Here is a 25702-nt window from a genome sequence, read left to right as displayed (position 1 = left end):
GCCCATACAAATCACTCTGGATGAAAATTTAGAATACAGTTTTTCATGCAAGTCTGAACTATGCACAGTCCTTCCAAAGCAGAGGCACAAGTCCACCTCTGTTTGTCAATGAAATCATAGATTTCACCCAAATACAGTGTTGTACTCAGTTCATGAATTACAGTGAGCAGAAGCCAATACTGGTAACCTCTGGAAAAGTGAATACAGTTCCAGAAAAACAACCCAAAAAACCAACAAAAAAGGCATAAAATAATATCCTCTACATTTCTAAAAGCTTTTAGAAACATTTCATTGTAAAAATAATGATCCAGGAAATATTTTGTGGTAAGAATATTTTATATATTTTTTTTACACTTTTAACACTTACAAAAACATTCAAACACAAAAAAAAATTAAATAACTTTGGGAGCAGAATAAATCCTTCTGCCTACACACATACATCAATTCCAAGCTGTTGGCACAAAAAGTAATCCACATTCATAAAACCCTTACTACTATATCAAACATAAGTTAAGTAAATCATAGGCACTATTTTATCAAATCCATATTTCCACAATTCTGCAGTAAATCTCTACACAGAGCCCCAGGATTTCCTGATATCAATGAACTGGTAATGCACAAAGGCTTTCTAGCGAACAGTCTGTCTTCTCAGGAAGTCATTTGCTGTATTTTGGGGGGAATAGCAGAGAAAAAAAATCCCTATAAAACTTAAGCTGAATTTACCCAAGCGATGAATTACTTAAGGAAATGTACGCAAGTTTGATGCAGCCATGGTAAAACCCCCAATATCATCATCTAAACTGACTTCTAAAATTTGTAAGTCAAGCAAAGTTTGATAAAATCCACCAATTAAAATTCCCCCTTCTTCAGTGAAGACTGCAGCACTGATTTGTAAAATGCTGAAATATTAAAAATCAGGCTTTAGTAAGAATATGCACATTTGATCTAGTCCTGTCTTCTGCTGAACAGTGACGTGAGATACTGACATCCATTCCCTGTACCTGCAGGTGACTCAAGGCTAGATTAGTGGTATGTACTGCTCTGTACTGGTAAAAGGTGGTTTCTGCTGAAATCTGACAATTACAGTATATATGACACCCCAACTTTGAAGTCTTAGCACAGATCTTGGTCTGGGGTGTGAAGTCACCCATCAACCCAGAGCTTGCTTGAGTAGTCTGAGCTGCAAATTAGTCTCCACTCCTTCCTATTTGGTTTCTTCCAAGTCAAGTAGTATTGCATGGCTTTTCATCCAGGAGTATGTTAATGTTGGCCTAAAATTCAAGTGCTAGAATTTCAGGATTAGTTATCCTCTTAGTGGTGGGAGGCAAAATACACCAGCAGTCCCAAACTCAGATACTAATGCAGTTGAAGGCTACCTACCGTCCAATCCAACTTGTAGTGTTTGTCAGTCATTGCACAAAGGATATACCACTCACATTCTCTTACTTCATCAACTGTACATCCAAAATACTGAAAAACCTTCAAACAAAATCCCTTTTTTGTCCCACCCAATACAACTTTAGCTACAGATTTTTGCATGATGTCTTCCAGAACAGAAAACAATGGTTCAATGCTAAATACATCAGTTGTTCTGAGCAAAATGTGTTAGAGTAAGTCAGAGTCACCAGAGGAGTTTAATAGCTTGTAAACAGACATAGCAGGTTTCATACTCTGTTACCAGTAATGTAAGATACACATATGTAAGGCAAAGTACATATTTAAACACACTTACATGGGCAATATCTTCTGTAAAAATATTTACAATTTAAAACAAACCAATTTAAGAAATGGATGAAAGTAAAAAAATAGGATACAGAAAACTCCCTCATACCATGGAACATCACCTAAATGAATATCATTTGGCATCAAGAGTCAACTCATTTCCTTAAAATTTGTATGTTACAAGTGCATAGTTGTGTTTCCTTCTCCTTAACTATAAGCATTTACAGTTGCTGCAGGCTGCAAGTATAGTGGTATGGTATTAGAACAAATCAAAATTATCACTTGCTCTTTCTTTTGCAAGGAAACCTGCTATTAAAAAAGTTTTCCCCAAATAGCAAGCCATGTGTTAAAAATGTGGCTACAATAGTGAAGGCCATCTTTCCTGAGCCAGGAACTTTTAAGGTTAGATAGATTGTACAACTGAACTAAGCCCTTTTGGCAATCAAACATAAGAGTATGTAAAGCCAATAAGTCAACATAGGAAAGATGTGATCTATACTATTGCACTGTGTGTGTCTGCTACATTCAAACCTTCTGATGCGGTAAGTCATTGCTATGACCCCCTGTTCTGCCTAATCCTCCAGAGTAACTGCTGATTCTTCCTGAAGGGTATACGTACCACTCGCCCCAGTCAGGATCTCACACAATTGTCAAAAGCATTATTTCCCCAGCACTGTATCAGTCTGCAATCAGAACATTAGCTCTGATTCATGTAGCCTTGTTTCAATAGTACATATTCACCAATCTTTCTGCTGAGTTAAAACAGGCTGAAAATGAAGTTTTGGATAATGTATGTTAATAGTTATCCTTGTGCCGTTTTTCAAGATGGGCATTTCTTTGGCATTCATTCATTTTTGCCCAGACATTGGCCACTCTCATAAATGCTCATATTGATAACATTTTTAGCAAGCAATAAAAAGCCCCCAGAACTGATAGCAATTTAATGTAGAAGTGATTGTATGACCACCAAACATCTGATGTTAGATGTCATTAAAGTGCTGCTTTATAATAATCTCTGCCAGTTTGTGCTAATTAGAGACAGAGAGATTTGGAATTTTTACAAATCCCAAGAGTCACATCTGAACAGTTTGTTTAATCAAGCTGTCTTATAGCCTGGTGAGGAAGTATCCATGAGCACTGGAACTTTGCATTAAGCTTTGCAGATCAGTAGCAGCCATCTTTCCAACTCTCATCTTTCACGTTGCCATATGTCTTGGGAGTGGGTAATGATCTAAAATGAAACGAAATATTTTTCAGTTTCATATATAACTGTTGAAGTTTCTACCTACAATATATAAGAATTTAAACATTTTATAAATAATTGAAATATAGACTTAATTCATTTACTTCTCTGCAATACAGTTTACTTAAGATAAACCCCAGAGTATTTTCAGTTTCAGGTCGCATGTATTGTATCTTGGCAACTACCATGTCAGAAAAAAAGGCTAAATAAATAAATAGACAGAAAACTTACTGCTATTATACTCTGTGAAAACGCAAACCTAATCTGCTTCCACCTGAAATAGGCCATTTTTTCACTGATGTATATAAACAGGCAAATCCTTACTTGGTCACATTTTGCTTACATCAAAATCTGACATTCGTAGAAACTTGATTATTGCATTGTGTACAGAGTCTGCATTATAGAACCATGAATCGTTTAGGCTGAAAAAGATCTTTAAGATCATCAAGTCCAACCATTAACTCAACATTGCTAAATCCACCACTAGAACATGTCTCGAAGTGCCACATCTACACATCTTTTACGTATCTCCAGGGATGGTGACCCCACCACTACCCTGGCCAGCCTCTTCCAATGTTTGACAACCCTTTTGATGAAGCAATTTCCCCTAATATCTGGTCTAAACCTCCTCTGGTGCAAGCTGGGGCTGTTTCCCTTTGTCCTATACATGTAAACTTGAAAAAAGGTAATAAAAGGCAATTAAAAAAAAAAAGTTTAGTAAGTGAAATACTTTTCTGTAAGACAAGCTGTGATTTGGACAACCACACTTCACTACTATCAGCAGCTTCCTAGCAAAACAACTGCTTTTTATTACACAAAGTTCCATACTGCTGACCAGTGCTGGCTCCAACTGCAAAACAGTAAGTGCTGTGACAGTCATTTGTCATTTCCCTGCCCAACACTCACTGCAGAACAGAACTTTTCCACTGTGCTATTTACCACCATTTAATCTTTTTTTACAGTACTAGAAACTAATTGTTTTTCCCTTCTGTTTAAGGAGATTCTTAGTATTTCTCATGGATGACTGCTTCTTTATGTCAGCTTCTACTTGACACCTTCAGTGAAAACTGGCATTCACAGTTAATACTCAGTCTCTCTTGCAGTAGTTTTCATAAAGACACATCAAAAAACTTCTGTAGCTGAGTGCTAGCACAGTTGTGCTTAAGCTAAAAATTCTGTTTCATCCTGTGGGTTAACTGCAGTGATTTTTATGTTAAGTTTAGCAAATGCTATGGATGCCTTCTCTGTCTCGGTGCATCTTCCTTCTGGAAGATGCACCAAGGAGAGCTGCCCAAGGAGAGAAACTACTCTCACCATGGTACCACTGCTTGAGTTATGGAAGCAAGTACTTCTGACTCCAGAATGTGTCACACAAGTGAATTTTCTCTTGCCAGCTATATTTTGGTAACTTTTACCACATGCAGACAAATTCTTGCTGCCTTCTCAGCCCAGACTAAGACTTTATTTACTTAGTTCAGTATCTTCCGTTACTGATTTCACTTTCATTCATTCACCTTCACTCTTTAATACAAGAACCTTTTTCTCTCCGTTTGGATTCAAAACCATTTTGGAAATACTTCACAAGGAGGTCTCCACTTCTGTTCTGAAGACCTTGAGGTCAAAATAACAACTGCAGGAAGAAGCAGCACAAATACATAGCGTACAAAATTAATTTTGAAAACTTCAACCTAAGACTACCTGTCAGAGACTCACCTGCGAACAGGCTGTGCAAGTTTGCTACGAGGCACTGGGATGCCCCCCATGGAAGGGGCACTGGGTCTGGGCAAACCACTCCTCATCCCTGCTGGTCTGGTAAGAGTAGTACTGTTAATACTGCTGGCAGGGCTTGGCAAGCCTGAGCTCTGGGCTGCAAGAGGCCCTGGTGAAGAACTACTGTGCGACAGCTGTGCGGCTTCTGGAGAGGCAACCGAGCCGGGTCCATGGTTACTGAACGCTTTCACTGGCTGTCGGAGAGCTAAGGGAGACGGTGCTGCAGGCGAGCGGAATTTACTCGAAGAAGGTACTGGAAAATACAGAAATTACTTTCAGCTTATGTCACAATACTACTGAAATTAAAAACTGGAAATTACTTTATGTGATTATACAAACAATATGGGATGTGTAATGGAATACAGCCAACCAAGCAGCAATGAGAAACAGGAATTCAGATGTCCTCTTTGTCATGTGTTTTTGATATTGTAACTCTAATGCCCTCTTTTGCTTACTACAAATATTTATCTGGATTTGTAAGTAATCCTCATTTGGCTATAACTTTTATCAATCAAGTCAAAAGAAACAGAGAAGAAGATATTTCTTAAGAAGAAATTTAACTGCTTCAGAAACATGTAAACTTCATTCTCATCCATGAAAGAACATGTTGAAGAATATAGTATTCTAGTGTGACACAGTCTTTAAATAGATTCAAAGTGTATATTAGCCTTCAATAATGAAATTTTGAGTGCAGAGCATCTTGGTACTTCTCTTATGCTGTTTTTTTTAAACCACTGAATTAGAATTCATCTAAAGATATGGTTACATCCCACATTTTCTGGCAGATGGAAAAAAAAAAAAAGATGGGGTCAGTTGTCCTGGTTTCAGCTGGGATAGAGTTAATTTTCTTCCTAGTAACTGGTATAATGCTGTAGTTTGGATTAAGGATGACATCAGCCAACCCCCAAAACGAAAGAGGTTAAGGTGCTGCTATGAAACTTAAACCAGACAACTCTAACAATTTATAGCCTTCCTCTTCTTACAAACATTACCTAAATTATCAGTGTAACTAATACCTGTTTGTAACTAATACCTGTTTTCTAATACTTTGTACCTGAGTTAGTATGCAAGGTTTTGTTACCAAGTCCTTTCTGGGATAGGTTAGTAAGACAGAATATTCAACAGTCCTTTGATAATGCCAAACCTTAAGCATAATTCTTCACAAGTACAAGAAATATTTTCAAATTACACATAATTTATCACTGAACAGAATACTTAAATTAACCCATAATCTTAGTAATGGAATGAAATTTCACCAGCTTTCAAACTGATTAGGGTGGGTCAGTAAGAGTCAACACAGGACAATAAAATCAATCACGTAACGAAAACATGTTTGCATTTAGTAAATTTGCATGAACTGTTCTTTCCTCTATTAAATAAACATTTTATAGTGAGACCAAAGTTGTATTGTTTTTGACAGATGTTGTACATAAAGCAGCTGGTCCTTAACACAGCTTTTATTATCATTTTCAAGGTAGATCCATTAAGAACATGAGGAGTGAGAAAGGAGACAAGTAATCCTAAATGGGGTATAGAGGAACTGGTAGTTTTGAGACTGTACTTTGAAGCCGCTTCTTACAGGGAACATCTAGAAAGATTAATATGTACCTCATTACAGATGTGAATTGGATTTGATTCCTTTCTGCATTACCCAAGGGGGCCTTTCCCCTGATAGCAATATTAAACAGCATGAAGCCACTCATGGGAAAAGCTGACAAGAAAAGGTGACAGAGAGGTCAAAAACACATGACAGTTGCTAAGTGGCAGGGAGAGTAAGTAAAAAACCTTAAAATAAAAGCTGGCGTCAAGCCAGAGTATGTATTAAGGAAAGCATTAACAACAGAATGACTGGACAAGAAGAGCATCAAAGTGCTCCTAGGACTAAGATAGATTACATTATAAGTTTTTAAAATGTGACCTTGCCTGTAACATTGATGCAATCAAACCTGCAGAATTTCCAAGTGACTCTGCACTGTAAATATAGGGAGCTTTTATCACTGAACTTCTCATTACAATGGTTGGAACACAAACACAGCACCATGTTAGCAGCTACCAACAGAGCAATGCCAGTGTGTAAACACTGAATACAGCTTTGGGCCTCTTACAGGCACAAGGGAGAAAAGGTTTTTAGGTATGGAATATAAGCAACAAAACGTTGCAACTGAAGAAAGCTTGTCACATTCCCAGCAGAAGTAAGGATCCAGTAAATCAGTCTTCTCCATTCTCTTTAGCCTTCTGCTGACCATATTTTACCATGCTGCAAACTTGAGCTGTCAATTCATAAAACATTTCCTGTCAGCACAGCATTGCAGACATTGCTGAGAGCTGTATTCATTCTTGTACATAAAGGAATGAACTGTCTTCCAGAGCAGTCCACATGATGCAGTCTGGCAAACTGCCTAATAATTCTGTTCTACAGATAAAGAATTTGGTCTCAGAGCAGTTTTGGATATTCATTATAGTCAGTTTGGCCTATCTGTAAGACAGGACTATAAAGAGTGAGGTACTGCCTCACAGACTATTTGATAATTGCATACCCATGTATAGTATTTAGCTGATCCATGTTTAACAAAAACATGCAAACATGTAAGGGTAGTGCTTAATAACTTTACACAACTCAATCTCCTTAGAAAGTAAACTACAAACAACTACAATTAAAACATCTGTCAACCCAAAAAAAAAAAAGAAAAAAAAAAAAAGAAGCATGGTGCAGTCATGACATTTAGATGTCCTACCCTCTCTGGATTCTGTCCTGGATTGTGGGCAGGGAGCACGAGATCTCCATGTGGCAAAGTAGGATGCTGTGAAGTTGCAAACTTATTTGGCTTGCACTCCAAGGCCAGCTGCTGCACACCAACTTGAAAACAGATTAAATTCTAATGCAGTTGTTAAATCACAACCATTATGATGAGGTGAATCAGCCCAACATGAAAGAACAGATGAGGTATAACTAAAGGAATCAATAAACGGATCTGTCATCTCAGTACAGGAAAGACGTGGACCTGTTGGAGCAGGTACAGAGGATGGATGAGCACCTCTATGAAGAGAGAGGTGGAGGCCTTCAGCTTGGAGAAGAGAAGGGGAGATGTTACCACAAAGTGGTAAAAAAAAAAGCCAAAGTGTGTGTGAAAGGTGTCAAGGTACGTAATGAACAGCATTTTAAGAAGGCAAAATCAATTGTTGCTCAGCTGTTCATTTTTCTGAAAGGAAAGTCTTGCTTCATTGCTGCTAAATACTTCTACGTTCATAAGGATCTCAGATCAGAAGAAAGAAAACCAACACATTAAGGACTATAAAATAGCAAATAACTGAAAAAGACAAAGCAAGTAACTGAAAGGGTCCTCATTTGCAGTAAGGAATGACAACAGCCATAAACTGGAATATATAACTGGCAGTGCAATGTTTACTGTTCCTCATTCTCTAAGGTTTAATACATTTTTACAAATAATACAAACTCAAATAAAAGCTAATTTTCTGTACAGTCCTACAGGTTCAGATGAGGCCATTGACCTAATAAGTGTTCCAGACATCCAGAGGAAGGCATGGCCAACTGGAAAGAAAGCCAAGAAAGCTCTGCAGAGGAATAGCAATGGTGGTCTTATGCCAAAGCAGAACATTGTGCAAACTTTACTCTATTGGTATGAAGTATGAAAACTGTTAAGAGACTTCCTCTTAGGACATGTGAATCTGTTTCACAGTCATCATACTTTGCTAAAGCTTTCTGCATGGCATGAAGATGCCTCTAAGGAGTTGGCATTGTTAAACCCCCGGAAAGAAACACATACATTCTGTCAGCCACCCTCATGTCTGCACAAATGACTCTTACAACGCTTAAAAGATTCTAGCATCTACAAACTCATGAATTAGTCTTGAGTGTAATATGATCTTTACAATGAGATCTTCTTGGTTGTAACAGACAACAGACCAACTATGCTTAAAACCAGAATCACTGTTTACCTTAAATGTGAAACTGAGGCAGTGTCACATACAAGTCTGCCAAAGCTGATTAAAAATCAGATAAAACTTGTATAATTGGATTAGAGACTCAATATTTATCTTCTTTAAAAAAAAAAAAAAAAAGCCAAGTTCAGCCATTAGCAAACTGGAATATTATATAAAAGAGTCTCTAATTCCTTGAGTCAAAAAAAACTTAATTAATCTATGTTGGGATTAACCTTCTGGTTTTGTGAGGAAAAGAGAAAGCAAAAGTGCACGCAAAATAAGTTGCTAGTCCATACTCATCTTTTCAAGGATAAATTTGTTAGCTTTTGTTTCCAGCACAAAGGATTGTATGAGTATTTTTACACCTTTTGTTTTAAAAACTGTATTTTGCAATTTAAAAAATTCCTATACAAATACAGCCCTAGTGAATATGCATTTAGGAGTCTACTTTTCTAATCCGTATTTCCTGATTAATGTTAGAAAGTCACCATTCCTTGGGTTTTTATCTCAAAATTCAATCTCCTAAATAACACAGTTTATTCTTAATATTTAGACAAAGAAGTTAACTTTTATACAGCAAGGACCACTTGGTTAATCTCTACAGTACTTGCAAGATCAAGTTTATTAATCTAGAACATGTGAGATTTAATGCAGGTGAACCATTACTTGAGATTTGCTGGAGCTTGATAAGAGGATGTAAGTTAATTACCTCCTTTTGTAGATGGAGTTTGAAGAAACTGTTTGGTTTTGAAGGCAGCACGAGGCAAATTTTTCTGCCTTTGCAGAGCTGTTGAAAGACAAGAAGTGTTATATTTGTCTAAGAAGATAAGAAAACTAAATTTACTGGGAATTTCAGAATTGCATCCACTTGTGAAGCATCAAGGAGCAGTGTGAGTAAAACACTCAAAAAAGCTGTTATGACTCTGGAAGTGATGGGGTTTTGTGAATGGTGCTTGCTCTTAATGGCAAAGAGTTACAGAGGAGTGTGTCAGAAATTTTGCAGTGCAAAATGCGCAGATTTGGTAAGAGTAAAGCTTCTTGCAGGGCAAAAAGCCCAGAAATGCAAAACAAAAATTAAAACACCTAAGGGAGAACAAGCCACCTAGCAAACATGCTACAGCAATATGAGAGCAAGATTAGATACAAAGATGAAAATTAAATTTTCATATTTGACCTAGCAAGACTAATTTTTTCATTTTAAAAGTGTTTTCAAAAAATATTCTAACATTATACAAAAGCAGAAATCTTTGTCTAATATGATCATCATATAAACAAATTGTATTCTTCAGTTATGGAGATTTAAGCCTTCTTGAGAGATGTCTTTTTTTTTCCCCTCTTCAAAAGGTATGCAAGAGGATTTAAGCTTAAAATGAAGACTTAATACTAAGACTTACCAGCTGCCAGCATGTACACAGCATGATGGAGATTGGTTTTTATTGCTCCTTTGCTCCCTTGTCCTGCCTTTTGTCAAGTAACATTCAAGGGCTGGTTCTGCCTTGAAATGACCTCACTACCTACCAGTTACCAAGAGGAAGCCAATGTTCCAAGAGCTGCAGAATCTTGGCATGGAGAGAATTACTCATTGCCAGAAGGAACGCATTGACTCAGCCTATTTTCACCGCAGCATATTTAAGGGGGGGAAGGAGGAAAGTAGTCAGTGAAATAAAGCTTTGACTACACAGAGACTTCGTAAAATGATAATGTATGAATAAACATCTCTGCTTATCTCAGTGTGTGAAGTTTTATACCAGCATAAAACTGATTGCACTAGCAAGGTTTACTTCCATAGTGAGAAGGAAGAAAGATGGGGGAACAGCTGTGCATAAAGATCCTGACCCTGAGTAAGGAAGCTCAATAACTCCATCACCAACTAGTGAATATCACTATAAAGAAGGCAGGGGAGGAACAATTCCAGTCCTGATAATAAAATGTTAATCCTTTTGCTTGATAGCATATAATGATTGCTATCACCTTTTCTATCCTTCAGTCAGTGCAAAATACACAGTATCTTATGAATTATAAAAAATTCATCGCGTGTTTTAACATCATGCTGAAATTATGACTAGACAGTCTAGTTAGTTTAGTCTTACTAACTAACTAAAACCGTCATGTTCAACAAACAGCAAAAAGGAATTAAATTGTACATCAACACAGTAAAATTCTGCCTGTGCCTTCTACTAATAAAAACGTTATTCCTTCTCCCAACTAGAATCTAATCCAAAACAGCCTGTGGCAATATGTAGTTCTAACTCAACTGGCACATGGTCTTCCTAGAAACTTTTTCTAAAGCATACATACGAACAGCCAATTAAGCATAGTATGATCTTTAAATATGAGCATAATTCCTAGAAATTTACTGAAGCAGTCCACTGGCCAGACTGCTTCAGTCCTCAAATATTCCACTTCATTATTTTTTATTGAATCAGTGTTTTTGTTATACCACACAAAATGAAGAACAACTTCTGCCTTCATATTTTGAATTTGTTTTGTCCTAATTCACTAAGATTTCAATATGCTACTGCTCACGGAACTTCCTTCCCCCATCATTATTCACACTTCTTGCAAGTCAGAGATGTGGGATGATATGGAAAGGATTTAAAATATGCACATATCAAATTCCTTCCTTCTCAATGGAGACTCCAGGAAATAGACACTCAACAGCAAAACATTTCTGTGCACCGAACCACTGAAAAGAGCTTAGGCAGTACAATTTGAGCAATGCTGAGCAAACATGCAGTTTGAGATAAGTGCCCAGTGCATGTCTATCCACACTACTTGCTGCTCTTGATGTGCTCCACGTGCTGTGACATTACCTGTCACAACTGCTGCGTGCTGAATACATGTAGTTACATTTACTTCTGATCAACTGACCTGGACTACTTCGTTTCTTCAAAACTTACTCTTCCTCCTTTTATTCTGAACATGCCAAGCAGTTGGATCATGGCAAGCAGACTTTACTGATAGTTTGAACAACCTACAGCTCTTTGAGAAAGCTTTGTATTTAGCTCTTCTTAAAAGTATCCATGTGCTCATAGTTCTACTAAGTACAAAAGCATCACACACAATCCAAAAGCAGGTAGCTCCTCCATGGAAGCCACCCTACAACTTCTACAGCTTTGTACAATCTGTGTGGTGTAGGACCGCAGTGCAGGGATTTCCCATCACTAACACTTTAGATAATACCTGTTCCTTGGGGAACACACATATTACCGTATCTTCCAGTGTTTTAAGGTGAAATATGTACTAGCTTTCATATTAAAAAAGTATTTTCTGCAGAATGGCATGGAGAATCAAAGTAAATGAAGATTCTAATTGTTACAACTGCTATTTAATTCAGTCTCTTTTCAAAAACAATTTGGATTGTTCACCACATTGCAGCTAAAAGTTAAAATGCCAATGTTTTCATGTTTACAGTTGTACCTCTGAACACATCATATGTGTCTTCCCTCTCTTCTGTAAGCAAACAAATACAATTTGGCTATAAAACTGTAAGAGGAATTGTCTTCAGAAACTTACTGGATTCCTAGCTCATTTTTGAATGCCAGCAACCATAGCAAGTTCAGTATTGCAGCCACAGCAAATGTGCAAGTAAATTATGAACCGCAAATCTTTGACAAGGAGCAAAGTAGTGACCTCGGGTGGCAAGCCAGCATCCTTGCAAAGGTAAGCTCATGCAAAACTAGCAGGTGTATGAGGAAGCTTCAAATCCCAATACCCAGAAATCATTGCCAAGGGAAAACAAAAATTTGCTGCAATTTAACAGTGCTTTGTGCAAAGTGACAAAATATAAAACCAATAAAACAGAAAGTATACAATAAAAAAGGACACAATTCTGGAAATTTTTATACAATGTACAGTTTTGCAGAAAATTTTTTAATCCAGACTAAGCAAAGATACTTACTCATTGACTTCACACACAAACCGTTTTACGATTGTCAATAGCAAGACTCTGACAAACATCTGTAAGAGCAGGGAAACTGTAAAAGCTAGAAATCTGGCCTTTATTAATGATACTTAACTTACATTTAAATGTAAGTTGGTCTAGAGTGGTTCACATTTGGGGAAATAGTCTATGAAAGAGAAGCAAATTTACCTAGTAATTCTTAATGCATCCACAAGTTGAAAAAAGAAATATAAACACAATCACACCACTTTGGCTCCTGCAGTGAAGTAATTGACTAAATATTGAATACTGAGACTTCTGTTGTCTGATCTTTCCAGAAAGTTTAAGCATGAATATACTTTTAATTCTGGAAATAGCCCTCTAGCTAACTAAATTGCTCTCTATGCTCTTCCCTTCCCAGTTTACTCAATTGTAAAGCACCAAAAAAAATCTGTAGAGATTTTTACTAAAAATATTTTTTCCTTCACTTTCTTTCAGGTCATTTTGAGAATTCTTCGAATCACTGAAATAGCACATCTGTAGAACTGCTGTCCAACTGTTTCGAGTGCTTTATACTTTAATAAGCCTGTCTAACACGTAACAGTCATGCATTTGAACCACACTGATGTCCTTTCAGCTGGAAATTCCACCTGAGTGTCTGCAAAAGGTGGAAGAAGAGGGTCAAGGTGAAAGGATGCTGGAGTAACTTACATGAACAATGGTAAAGTCACACTAACTTCTATCTACTACAGTATCACACACCTGGGACTGACTGCCCACACAACCCTTACATCTGCTCTGAGTCTGTACAAAGACAGAAATCTTGTAGTCTTTGGCATGGTCTGTATTCCTTATTCTGTACTTAACTGTATGTGGTAGCTTTAGCACATTGTTTTGAAAGTTTTAAGACAACCAAGTAGGTATGCCACTATGCCTTCATTATTCTATAGGTAAAATACCCCTTAATTCACAAACATTATTTTACATTTCCTGTAAAATATTTAGATTACTGATGAACTTTTATCACAGCATTTTTATAGTTCAAAACTCTACACATAATAATATTCATAATGTGTTCTTCCCTTGAAAATGTCACACAAAGTTATTAAATTCAGAAACTTGCTTTAAAAAAATGGTCAGGAAATATTTAAACAACAGGACCTGGCAATACTGACATATAAACACTGAATATTTAATTTTCATTTGCTTTGGCTTCTTTAAGGTCACCATTTTCAAGGATTTGTGAGAATAGCATCATTGTCATATCAGCACTTTTGGACAAACTAGGAAGCAGGAGTCCAGCAATGGGCTAACGTGTTTTGTGAGACACAGGTTCATCCAAACCTTTTTTCGGAAGTAACTGACACTTGAAGCAAATAAAATTGGCAACAGGATATATAATCCATGTGCCAAAAAAAAAAAAAAAAAAAAAAAAAAAAAAGGAAAGAAGGAAAGAAACTGCAGACAAGAGTTAACTTAAGGTGTTAAACTGAAATGAACACTTTCAGGTCATGTTTTACTAGTTTAAAAAAAAAGCAATAAACATCATCTAGGTGATTTTCAGAGCCTAGAAAGAAAACAGTTTGACATGCCCAAATACTCTATTTATATTCTTTATATTACTTCTACATATACTTTTAGGAAACTATGAATGACACCTTAATAAGAAATCAGATGTTTTTTGAGTATTTTGTGTACCATAAAAACAGATTCACAAAGGCCCGATTAAAAATCAAGATTAGCATCTCCAGTGTGGCATGCAATGTTTTGCTTTGCCATGAGACTGGAAGACAGCCGAGTACCATCACTTAATTCTGAAATTTACACTAAGTAGCACTAAAGGTACTTACTGGCTGAGGCTTGAGGTTGAATGCGAGGTATTCCTCCATTTGGCACTTGGAAGTTTGAGTCACTTCTGCTGTTTTTCACAGACTCAGCTTGGATGTTAGATGTCCTGGACAAGTTTGGAAGACTACGCCTTAGTTTTTCTGTATGAAATAATACAAAGATACCACAACGTGTAATCTGATGCTGGACAAAGGTCAGATTGCGAACCCATAATTGAACTCCAAATGTAAGTGACACAAAACATTAGTCATATAAAACTACATTGCAATTTAAAAGTGTGTTTTGTTACATTAATTCTTCTCAAATCTATCACATACAAAATACTTATGTATCTAAAAAAGCAAGAATGAACATTTTTCACCTATGGTGAAAAAAAATCAAGCATATTGTGTTTTGGAATCGAAACATATCTGGATTATGGTTCTCTGGCTTTTGTTGTACTACTATGAAAGCTGAACAGACAAACCTAATTTGCAGTTTTGCACAGTTTTCAAATTATTTACCTACAAAGTTATTTGTAGGTACAAAACAAAATGCTTGCCTGAAGAGTAAAAACAACATAGTTGAGTAAATTTTTGAGACTGCCTTGTCCCATATCAGTCCATTTATACAACAAATAACAACCACCCACTTGGAAAGAACCTCTTTATACACAGCATTCAAAATTATTGAAGTGTCCAGTTATGCTTCATCTTTCATATATGACTTATCTACTCAGCTAATGCTGATACTTCAGGGGCCTTCTAATATTTGTACCACTGTTCACAGAATATGGAAAGATGCCATTAAGTATTTCTCAAGTCTAATGACATTCTGTGTATCTCCAACCCATGCAGAGCTGGGTTGGTAACATATTTCGGACAAAAGACTGCAGATGCCTTGACAGGATGAGCGGCCAACCTGATTCTGAAGAGGGATGCAGGGAAGAAGTATGTTACCCATGCACAAGCACTAAAAGTGAAAACAAAACTAAGCCTGCATTGGCTGAATATTCCAACAAGTGTACTTTCTGCCCTTAGCAGTTTGCATTGCTTTGCACTGCAGCTGGTACACTGTTGAACCCTGTCAACCAAATTTCCCTCCAACCATTCTAGAAAAATAAAATTAAAAAAAAAAAAAAAGACAAAACCTGAACAACTCTTCTTGGCTGCTGCATGATCAACTCTGAATAACCAAGCAACACTCAATTGCACAAAAACCACTGCAAGATAATTCCTTGGAATTGTTTCAGAAACATGACCACACACTCTATTTTGATACTTCTGGTAGGTGGGATACTAGCTTTTGGTACCTTTTCTCTCATGGGATATTTTTATTGCAGCTTGTCTAGCATGCATTAAGACTTCCATTTTAAGAAATGAATGGGAAAAGAATTTTCAATTAAGTCAAAATGTAATTGATTAGCTTTCGTGTTGTACATTTTCCTGGATACCTAAAATTTCCCCAAACCATTATTATAAGAGGAATTCTTAATATCTAAATGTATATTCTTTCTAAATTTAAAATCTTACTTGCCAGATAAAAACTATGTTTGCTGAAATGGGAATATGCTTGCAAAATTTCATCCCAGTAAAAGGAGTTTCTGCCAGATTGCTACCAGGAGAAAGTACATTCAAGAAGGAAAATCGTATCAGGATTATATTATTTTGTTCTATGCCAATATAGTATAATTGCACTGAATTTACTGCAAACTTTATTATTTATTATGCAGCAGTTTTCACAGCTTGAGATATCTAAAATGCATGAGGTTAAGTACTAATGTTTTTAAGACTATGTTCATGATTGAAAAGTTCTGGAGTCCTGTGCAACCAGAAGAAAGTGTTCAGCTCACAGGCTACAGGCATGTATAAATCGCCACGGTACTCTTATCTGACCACAGTTACTTTCCTCTGCATTTTATTCTGTCATCTGCAAGGCCTAACCCTAGCAGTAAATGATAGTTTTCCTGCTTTATTTTAGTGCTTTTGCCTGCCAAATATAGACCTTGGTCACTATGAAACTCAATTATACTCATTGACTGGGTAAGATCTAAAATAAATATAAGTCTATCAACTCATCTGACTGTAAGGGTGCCCCAGGAGAACTTCAGCTTTGCTTGCTCTGCGCTTTCTTCAGCAATTCAGAGATTAAACCATGATGTTACACAGGCACATAGTTTTAGGACCGCACACTGCTGGAACTCCTTTAGAGAAACTACACAACTACTTGTGTAATGAACTTCGAGCAGTTTTTTACCTTCACTTTTGACATTACTAGTTTGCAAGTCTGTAGGATGGCCTTGAAGCGAAAGACGAGGTTGCTGTAAACGGCTAATCATAGGCTGTGGTGACACTCTACTGTACTCTATGCTTCGAGCAGGTGATCGGGAGCGAGGGGAATTTCTCGGAGATTGTTTTGGTGAAGGCCAGGGAGAACTGCGAGGTGATGGTGAGAACCTGCTAACAGCAGGGTGCACTGTGTGATGTGTGCCATCTTCCTCATCTTCTAAGCTCTGTGCATCAAGCTCCTGGTCGCTGAATGTGCCTCGCCGGGTGGAATTGCAAGAGGAGCCAGAACTACGCCGAGAAGCTGTGGCTGCGTACTCTTGCCGCAGGCCTGGCAACAAAAACATTGTTTACTTGATTCCAGCCCACAAACGGTTCAAACTAGAGACAGTGCACACAGATATCTGCACAGTTCTCAAACTCAAATTTGGCTCACCTTAACTCCTGTTATTGGAGGCATTAATAAATTGTGATTAGTACCAAAAAGTTATCTACCAGCTAATAATGACTTGAAATAAGTAGGTGAGTTCATTCCTTTTCCTAGTACAGCTGTCGTCAGTCTAGGTGTGTTGTGTATGTACTTGTTCATCTCTCCCAGGCTGGATACCAGCAACAAAGGCTACATCATAATTTTGGTATCATGTAACATCCTGTAACAATTATAGCAGCCACAACAAAATGTCTCTTGCAATGTATTAGTGAATCTAACCAAAAAAGCAACATGATAAGCTACTCCTAGACAAACTGGAATTGTTAGATCAGTGGTCTTGGAAGCGTGGTGCCAACACCCCTGCAGATACGCAAACCAATCCACTGGCATACAGGAAGGAAATTCGGAACAACTAGTATTTTTAAAACAGCATTTATCTTGTCTTTATTTCATATTTTTAAATTATAAATTTGTGTATATTTGTGTATTTTTGTGAACGTTATACATTAGCGTAATACACATATATAATTTATTAAAAAGTACATATATTGGGCACTTGGTTTTGGTTTTTTTCCCTGATAAGGATGTGCAATAACAGTCTAGAGACCACCTAGTTAGACAAATGAAATTATTACCACTTTCTGCAAATTCAGAGGGACAAGAAGACAGTCTCAACTAAAGTTATAATGAAAGAGAGACATCTATATAGGTGCTTTTCTTAACTATTCTTTGCCATATTGACTTTACATTTTAGTAATTTAAATTACGGTTTAAGCACTGATGTGAACAAGACTGGATTACATCGGGAAGGCACCATCTCCTGAGAAGAATGGTGATAGGCTGTAGTCCATTTTAACAACCACTCTTTTAGCAAATATTGTATCTTAAAAATTCATACTCTCCAGCATTTTTTTGTCTATTGTTCCTAAAGAAAACTTCCACACAGCAACTTCCTTTCCTTAGCCTGGTGGCTGAAGTCCTTAACCAGCTTTCTCAAGTGAACTATATTTGTACATCCATAGTAGAATCTATACCCCTTTTCCAATCTTACTAAACAAGTGCTACTGCAATTATTCAATTAAAAAAAAAACCCCAACAGCTCCACTTTGATTTCAGGAAAAAACCCTCACTTACTTTCTTCCTGCATTCGTGCTAAAATTTGCACATCTGTAACATCATTTAACTTGTAATTAGACCCAATAGAATCTTCATCCATCTCTGATGCACTTAATTCACTGTCCAGAGAAGACTGTGGACTTAGCGGAGGATTTCTATCTCCTGAAATTTTAAGATGACCTGTGGAAAGAAAATAAAGTAGCAGGAATTGCTGTTATTAAAACAAACAAACAAACAAAAAAGGGAACCTGCATTTCCTTTCCTAGTAAAAGAACCACCAGTCTGAAGAGATTGCTACTGAGACATTGACATTTGAAACATTTGATTATTTTATTGCAAACCTAGGCCGAAAATGTAACTTACAAAAGCAAATCTTAGCCATTACCTTCTAAAAATGGGCAACTTTATAAAATCATTGCAGTAGTGTCAAAACAAATTATGGCATGTAATTTGGTCTATCATACCATGTTTCAACTGCTAAGAAGTTTGCACAGCTCTACAAAAAAGCAACTGCATACCTGGTTCCATCTGCGCTTTCATTCTCATCTCTGCATACTACCTTGTAATATTGTAAGTTTGACTGTATCTTTCTTAACAATAAGGACTTGCTGATTCAATGAACTGATTCAATTTGGAATGCTTAAAATACAGTTTATCTGAAAATACTACCTGTTCCACCTACACACCTTTGCTAAACTGTAACATGGAAACTAACACGGAAAAACTCTTCCTGTTTGCTGCCTTCTGGCTGACACCCCATTGCCTGTTACATCTCTGTCCCCCTGGCAGGTATGTCATTGTAGCACAATGCAGAGCAGAGCTACCAAGATTAAACCAAAAACTGGGTAATGGCTCTCATGCAGCACAGGCTTCTGTAAAAGTCCACAGTGAATTAGTGATAGCTGGATTGTCAATGTAATGTTTTTTCACCTTCCCTGTAAGCTAATTTAAATTATATACAATAAGCCAACACTCTAACTTCAGAGTAGAGATACATTCCAGGCATCAATTTTTCTCATGCAAAGGAAGTGTCCACAGTGTAGAATAGAAGTATAAAATATTGCCAGAAGTTAATGCTTACACTGCTGGCTGCAAAGTCTCATGGAATGCTTAACTGCAATGCGTGCTTCTTCCTTATATTATACTGTTCACATGTCAGAGGTACTGATGGATACATTGCATACCAAATGTTTCAGTTTGTAAGCAATGGGATAGTTGAAAAGACTTCACAACTACCAACCCCTAACCTTTGAACACCTACCATGGAACTTAACACCCCTGTCAATTTTACAGGGTGAATTCCAGAAGCTACTTGGAAGTCCACAGAATGAACTCTGTGTTTTGGTCTAACTGCTAATATATATCAGTGATTTCTGGGACATGGACACCCAAAGAAAACATTTTACATGTATCTCATGACAGTAAGTATGTAAAAGAGCTTTTCCTAAAAAGTTTAAATACTGTATGATGCACACATCCTACAAAACACTGAAAAATTCTGGAGTCTTTCTTATTCTAGTTTGATGCAAATGTTGTCTATCTGAGCATGTTTGTGAAAGGAAAAGGAGGAAGTAAGGAAAAGACCAGACACACACTGACTTACCTGAGGTACCAGGAGGTATGAGCTGTTTCACTAAAGCAGATTTCACTGGTGTTGAGGAGGGAGAGTTGAAGCCACTGCTGTAGGGGCTACCGGTATTTGGACTATAGGAACTTGCGTAACTGACTGCACTGAAAGGGCTGCTGTACAAACTCTGTCTCTTGAGAGCTGCAGGAAAGAGGGGAAAAGTGATGAATTATACTGAATGAATGAAAAACAAATACAATACTGTATTATGTCTTCCGTGTGATTTAATTACTATGCAGTTCAAGTAGAAAACTTCAGTCACCAGGAAGTTTTCCCACTGCTTTCTTCACCCCTAGATATAACCATAACGCGAAAAGAGTGGAAGAAGAGGGCAAGACAAAATAGTGACAAGTCTTTTCGTTTTAGAAGTCAGATCTAAGATCACTGCAGCTGATGTCTTTGAGATGCCCAGCAGCGTAGGTGCTCAGAAGCAGGAGGGCAGTAGTACCTCAGTTATACTAACATACATCCTATACTCAATTACATACAAACCAGGGCACACCACGAAGTCACGTTCTCCAGAACTCTCAGACCTGTCTGGATCACACAATACTTCCACAGTAACCCCAAGACTGGCACCACATAACTAAACAGTATCACCTACAAAATTTCCCTAAGCAAATGCTAAAATGAAAAACCATTAAGTAAGGCAAATGCTTCTGTTTGTATTTCTGGGTACTGTGAACCTACCAGACTAAAGCAAATTGACTATTTCCTCCTGTTAACCTTCTGTTCTAATGACTTGGGATATTCTGACCATAGGCTTCAGCCTCATATGCAATATAAGATCTAAATTGGGTGCTTTCCTCTGCCATGTTTCAATGTTGAGGTATTTTCAGATGAATTTTAAACACTGGTGAACATTAACAATGGTGAACAGTAAGATACTGCAATTCCACTGGTTGTCAAGTGTATTACTTGTTTAGTTACTTGACTATTTAGTTCAAAAATGTACATTTTTAGTATAACAGAAAATGGAATTTCAACAGGGGTAGTGGGATCCAAAAGATATTTACACACTTTTGCTAAAAATCAGCTGCTTCACTGCTGGAAGTGTATTTATAGAGAAGTGTATAAAAGAACAAATTAAATTGCAAAATGTTAAGATGAAAAAGCTAGAAATCTCAACTTGATAGTACATAAATCCAGATTAGATTTAGTTGCAGCTCACCCAGCTGCTGAAAGTAAGCTATTAAAAAATACTGTGTGACATTTCTCTTAGTGAAAAGGGGCTTCAATGTAATAATTAGGCTACTGATAGCAGTGGACAGAAAAAAAAAAAAAAAAGAGAAATTGAACCCAAATTTCCTTACTAAAAATTATTGTTGCTTTGACATTAGAGGCCAAAACAGACTACAGTTGCATGAAATGCTGCTTTCAGCAGCAAAGCCCAGCAAAGCTTCGGCTGCTCCTCCCACCCGCTTTGCTCTTGGTCACTATATCCTCAGTTGTCCAGTGCAAACAATGGTGGGGGCTGCACTATTATCTGACCTACTGAAGTAGATTTAAGTTGAAAAATATCTAGAGTATTTTAACTGACTGCATCATTTAACCAGTTTTTAAGAGTGCCCCCAAAAAAACATATTGTCCAACCTAGCCCATAGCAGAATGTAGTACAGAGGCAAAAGCAGCAGAAATTAAAGCTGACTTTGCAGCAAATTCCTAAAATTACATCTCATGTAAAGATCCTTTCTAAACCAGCTAATATTACCAGTGTTTTAGTTAAGAGTGAAATGACAGTTATAGATGAAAGATGGAAGGCTTATATTCCAGCTTTCACTGCAAGTCTTAGATAATAGGTGTTAATTTCAGCAATTTGTGAATTCACTGAATTCTAGCAAGTATTCATGAGGTACCTTCAATTTATTTTGAGTGTCAAAAGGGAAATCTCTATTTTATTACAAAGCTCAGTAAACAAAACCAGCAATTACAAGTCACTCTACGCTGGGTGATTATGATGAGGCCTTTGATATCAACTTCACAAAGGAACCCCAAAGCATCTATTCCAATTGAATCTTTGTTGTCACACCAAAAAATAATTTACTTTTCATCTCTTGCTGAAAATATCACTAAAAATCCCTAAAATGTAAGTCTGCACAACAGCTCTTTCTTTTGTATTTATTACACAGATAAGTATTTTAAAATACTAACCACAAATTAGAAAACAATTGTACTACTGTATAGCCTTCAAAACAGGCTCTTTGTATACATCCATAATGATACAAAGTATTTGATCATACACAGATTTTTTTTTTGGATGAAACTTAGCATGCTTTTGCTACATATAAAAAGTTTGCTCTGGTATGTGGTGAGACTTGATACATACAGTAGTTTTCATCCTAGCTAATGTGAACCTTCTTCAGCATGATACATTTTCCCAGGAAAAAAAAGTTGGATTCAAACCATTTTTCTGGACCAGAATTCCTAAAGGTTTTCCTACAGGGATTTCTGTAACTCAGGAAGACATTGCTATTTTTACAAATAGAGATACGGTCTTTATTAGGAGTGTCAGACAAAATTAGCAAGACAGGTAACTAATTTGAACATTAAAATGATCCTAATATTAGATGAAACAGTGGCTTACAAAAGATTACACATTAGCTTTCAAAACGCCAGAGGGGAGGGTTGACAATCAACAGTTTTATTTTAACGTAAATTTTCTTTTATAACATCCAGAAACAGTTTGCAGCATCTAATTCCTTTTAGCTATGATTTTGCTGAAATGGTCATGAATCTCACTTTCGCTGTAGGAAATTGGAAAATGTGAGTGCAGAATATACCTAAAGTTCCCTCTAGTCTGAACACACTTCCAATACTGAGCATGACTTGCTCTACAATTGTGAACCTGAACTGACTACTGGCAAGGCACTGTGCATCAGTAACTGCTCTCAGTAGCGTGGAGCTGAAAGCTGCTCTTCCCTCCTTTATTATTATGCAATGAAAAATATAATGGAAGAAGAAAATGTGAAATATGAGAGTACATTTGAGACTGAAAAAGAGGAAAAAGATATTAAGATTAGAAAGACATAACAACAGCAACTGACAATGTAAAAATAGTCAATGCAAAAGAATCATCAGCAAGGATTCAGGAAAGTTACACAAGTGTGAAAAGCCTTATCCATGGAGACTGGGACCAGAATCGATGAACTGCACCAGTAGCTAGTAACAGGTTAGGTGATGGGTCCATGAGGTACAAGTACTATGCAAAATGCAAGTCACAAGACACTCCTGAAGTTGCGGAGTAGGAAATACACACAAAGTTACAAGAAACACTACTTGTCTTCTCCAGTGAAGCTCCCTGCTACCCTAAATCTGTAAAGGAGGCTGGTTGCTCTAAAGGACAATTTTCTATTTTGTTAAAAATTCATTTTTACATGCAATCTTCTCCAACCAGCATGTGCCCATCTTTTCTACTGTAAGTATTTCCACCTATTAGTACTATAGATGAATTGTGGTATTCTTGCAAGTATCACTGCCAGAAGCAGATCCTCAGGTCTAGGGGGAAACAAAAAAAATAGGTAAAGTTACCTAAACACATTGTTTGATAAAACTTTCAAATGCGTCCATTTCACAGGGAAGTTTCCTGCCATTCTGCTTCAGCTATGAATTTTTAAAGATACCCTAGGGGTAACAGAATTTGTGGTACTGCTGGAACACTTCTACTCAGTTCTGAAAGAAGTTAAGCCAGAAACAGAATTAGGTCAATCAACTGCTATCCATTCTTAAATACTCAGTGGTATTCAGATTCCCAAACTTGTATCATCATTTATAAATGCCTGTGATCTGAGTGCTTTTCGTTGTTTAGAATCTCAGTCTTTGCCTGTAGCAAGCCATAGATTATGTTAACTGTTCAGGTACATTTTTAATAGACATTTGTCCAGGCAGCATAAAAAAGCACAAGAAATAGGGGAAGATCGTAGGTGACTCACACTAAGGGCACTTTCACCACTATGCCCATAATTTTTACAAGAATAAAAAATAGATTCAAATTTTATTAAGAACAATTTCAGCACAAACCAGAATAAAGACAGAATTGCTCCATAAAACAATACAAGGATAGGAAAAAAGTTACAGTCAAATAAACTCAGCACAAAGTTTACGTTCCATAGAAAGGAGGTGGCCATTGGAACCACTACTGGAACTGCATGTTCATACACCCTTAGCTCAAGTCCAACCATTCTGCTAATTCCTGAGGATAACAGTTAAACATGTAGCAGTAGCAGACTACAGAAATATGGAACAGGAAAAGAATAGCTATTAATAGCAAGAAAGTAAGTTGTCTCAGCATCATTTAAAAAAAATAGGTTCCAACAAAGAAATAAAATAAAGCAAGAAACCAGATGGACAGAGAATTCTAATCAGATCTTCAGCGTTTTGCTACTGGTTTGACATAAAAAAGGCTGGTAGTAGAAGGATGGAGAATGCAGACTTTCATTGTCACAGGGTCAAACACGCTCCAGTTTTGACTATAACCAACTAGTTAGTATTAAGGAAGAATAATGAACCCTGGGTTTTTTTTTAATCTGACTGTAACTAGATCTTAAGTTACTGGGGATGGGAGGAAAAGAAATCAATATCATCTCCCCAAAGTATTCAAAAACTTAAGCCTCAATTTCCTTAGATGAAATAAAATAGGTAATCTAGCAGAAAACCAAGTTCCATGCTAACATACTGACAAGCACCTAACAATTATGATACCTTAATACAGGCTTCTATTTAAAAAAAAAAACAAGAAAACTTTCAAGTTAAAAACATTGGTTTTTCCTGAAAACATCTGACCAAACTATGCAGGTATTATAGAACTCTGAAATCATGACTCATGATCTAATGCCTTCTTTCATTTTATTTCATTCATACAATCCAGAAAATGAGTAGAAATTAATGACTGTTTGTAAACCATAATGAAAGCTTTAGACACAAGTAATTGACAGATGTCTTATCTCACAACCATCAGCTAATTTTGACTCTGTTTCAAAATAAATACACGCAACCCAGTGGTTTTAGTGTGCAGAAACTCACCCGACATTGTTTGTTCCAGCTTGTGGATCAGTGACTTCTTAGCACATTCAACATCAGGACTTGGGTAATCCAGTACCTGTCTGCACCAAACTAATGGACTGATACATTTTTGTACTGGATTCAGTTTCTTCTTTGGAGATGTATATAACCTGGAAAAGAGAGAAAATAAATAATTTATGAGGACAGACAAAATGAGCATAAGATGAGCATGCAAGAAAATACCACATAGTATGCCATTTCTGCTTTTATACTCTACCTACACTATAGTACAATCCCAAAAGATAAAGAAAGCACAGATTTGACCCTAAAATTAATCATTTTGGATAGAGTATAACAGTGATAACATATGGCTACCTAAGGACTTCAGACACTTTATGTAGATGGACAATTTCACAATGTCACATAAACCTACAAATGAGGATTAATCGTTTCAGATTCACCTGAAGGAAGGAAATTGAGCACTACACAATAAAGAACTCTTGTTTTCCTAAACAAAGGAAGCAATAAGCATCTTAGTAGCCAAGGAGCAGTGCTAAAGTACACAAAACACAACTACTGTTTCAGTAGCCTTGAACAATGCACAATTTATTTTTATTATTTCTATCCTAGCACCTGATCTTTTCGTACTCTTTGAACACAGAACAAAGGGACTATCTCTGTCCTAAGGAGGTATACAATCAAGCATTAGCAACAAGGAAAAAGAGATAATGCACACAGGAGAGTAGAGAGAAATAACGAGATTATATTGTTCTCCCAGATGTGCTGGCAGATGTACTTTGTCAGCATCTCCATTCATTTATTTTAACATCAGCATTCCATGACTGAAGAAAGTAGCAGT

The 25702-nt window shown here is 36.8% G+C and overlaps 1 protein-coding gene and 1 long non-coding RNA gene across 2 annotated transcripts; one reads left to right on the top strand and one right to left on the bottom strand.

The window, feature by feature from the left end:
* Positions 1 to 342: 342 nt before the first annotated feature.
* SLAIN2 (SLAIN motif family member 2) lies at positions 343 to 25078 on the bottom strand. The gene is made up of 7 exons (XM_008641411.2): positions 24865 to 25078; positions 19822 to 19986; positions 18237 to 18398; positions 16644 to 17003; positions 14411 to 14548; positions 4679 to 4988; positions 343 to 2953 (listed from the first exon to the last, which is right to left on the bottom strand). The coding sequence occupies exons 1-7, from the start codon at positions 25061 to 25063 to the stop codon at positions 2887 to 2889; spliced, it is 1401 nt and encodes a 466-aa protein (XP_008639633.2). The 5' UTR covers positions 25064 to 25078; the 3' UTR covers positions 343 to 2886.
* On the top strand, positions 9466 to 14001 carry LOC108449150. Its single transcript, XR_001865279.1, has 2 exons — positions 9466 to 12340; positions 13059 to 14001. It is a non-coding gene; the product is annotated as an uncharacterized LOC108449150 (long non-coding RNA).
* Positions 25079 to 25702: the final 624 nt, after the last annotated feature.

The sequence above is a fragment of the Corvus brachyrhynchos genome, unplaced genomic scaffold (assembly GCF_000691975.1).
Source record: "Corvus brachyrhynchos isolate BGI_N302 unplaced genomic scaffold, ASM69197v1 scaffold17, whole genome shotgun sequence".
Classification (NCBI taxonomy): Eukaryota; Metazoa; Chordata; class Aves; order Passeriformes; family Corvidae; genus Corvus; species Corvus brachyrhynchos.
The sequence above is the reverse complement of the archived record's forward strand: the minus strand, read 5'-3'. Positions and strand labels throughout refer to the sequence as shown.

Bases quoted from the DNA above. Each gene is read 5' to 3' on its own strand.
- SLAIN2 (XM_008641411.2), bottom strand. From the start codon at position 25,063: ATGCTCATTTTGTCTGTCCTCATAAATTATTTATTTTCTCTCTTTTCC. The intron at 4,989-14,410 runs GTAAGTACCTTT...TGTATTTTCCAG, and splicing joins TCAACCTCAAGCCTCAGCCA to TACCTTCTTCGAGTAAATTC. The intron at 2,954-4,678 runs GTGAGTCTCTGA...GTTTCATTTTAG, and splicing joins CTTGCACAGCCTGTTCGCAG to ATCATTACCCACTCCCAAGA.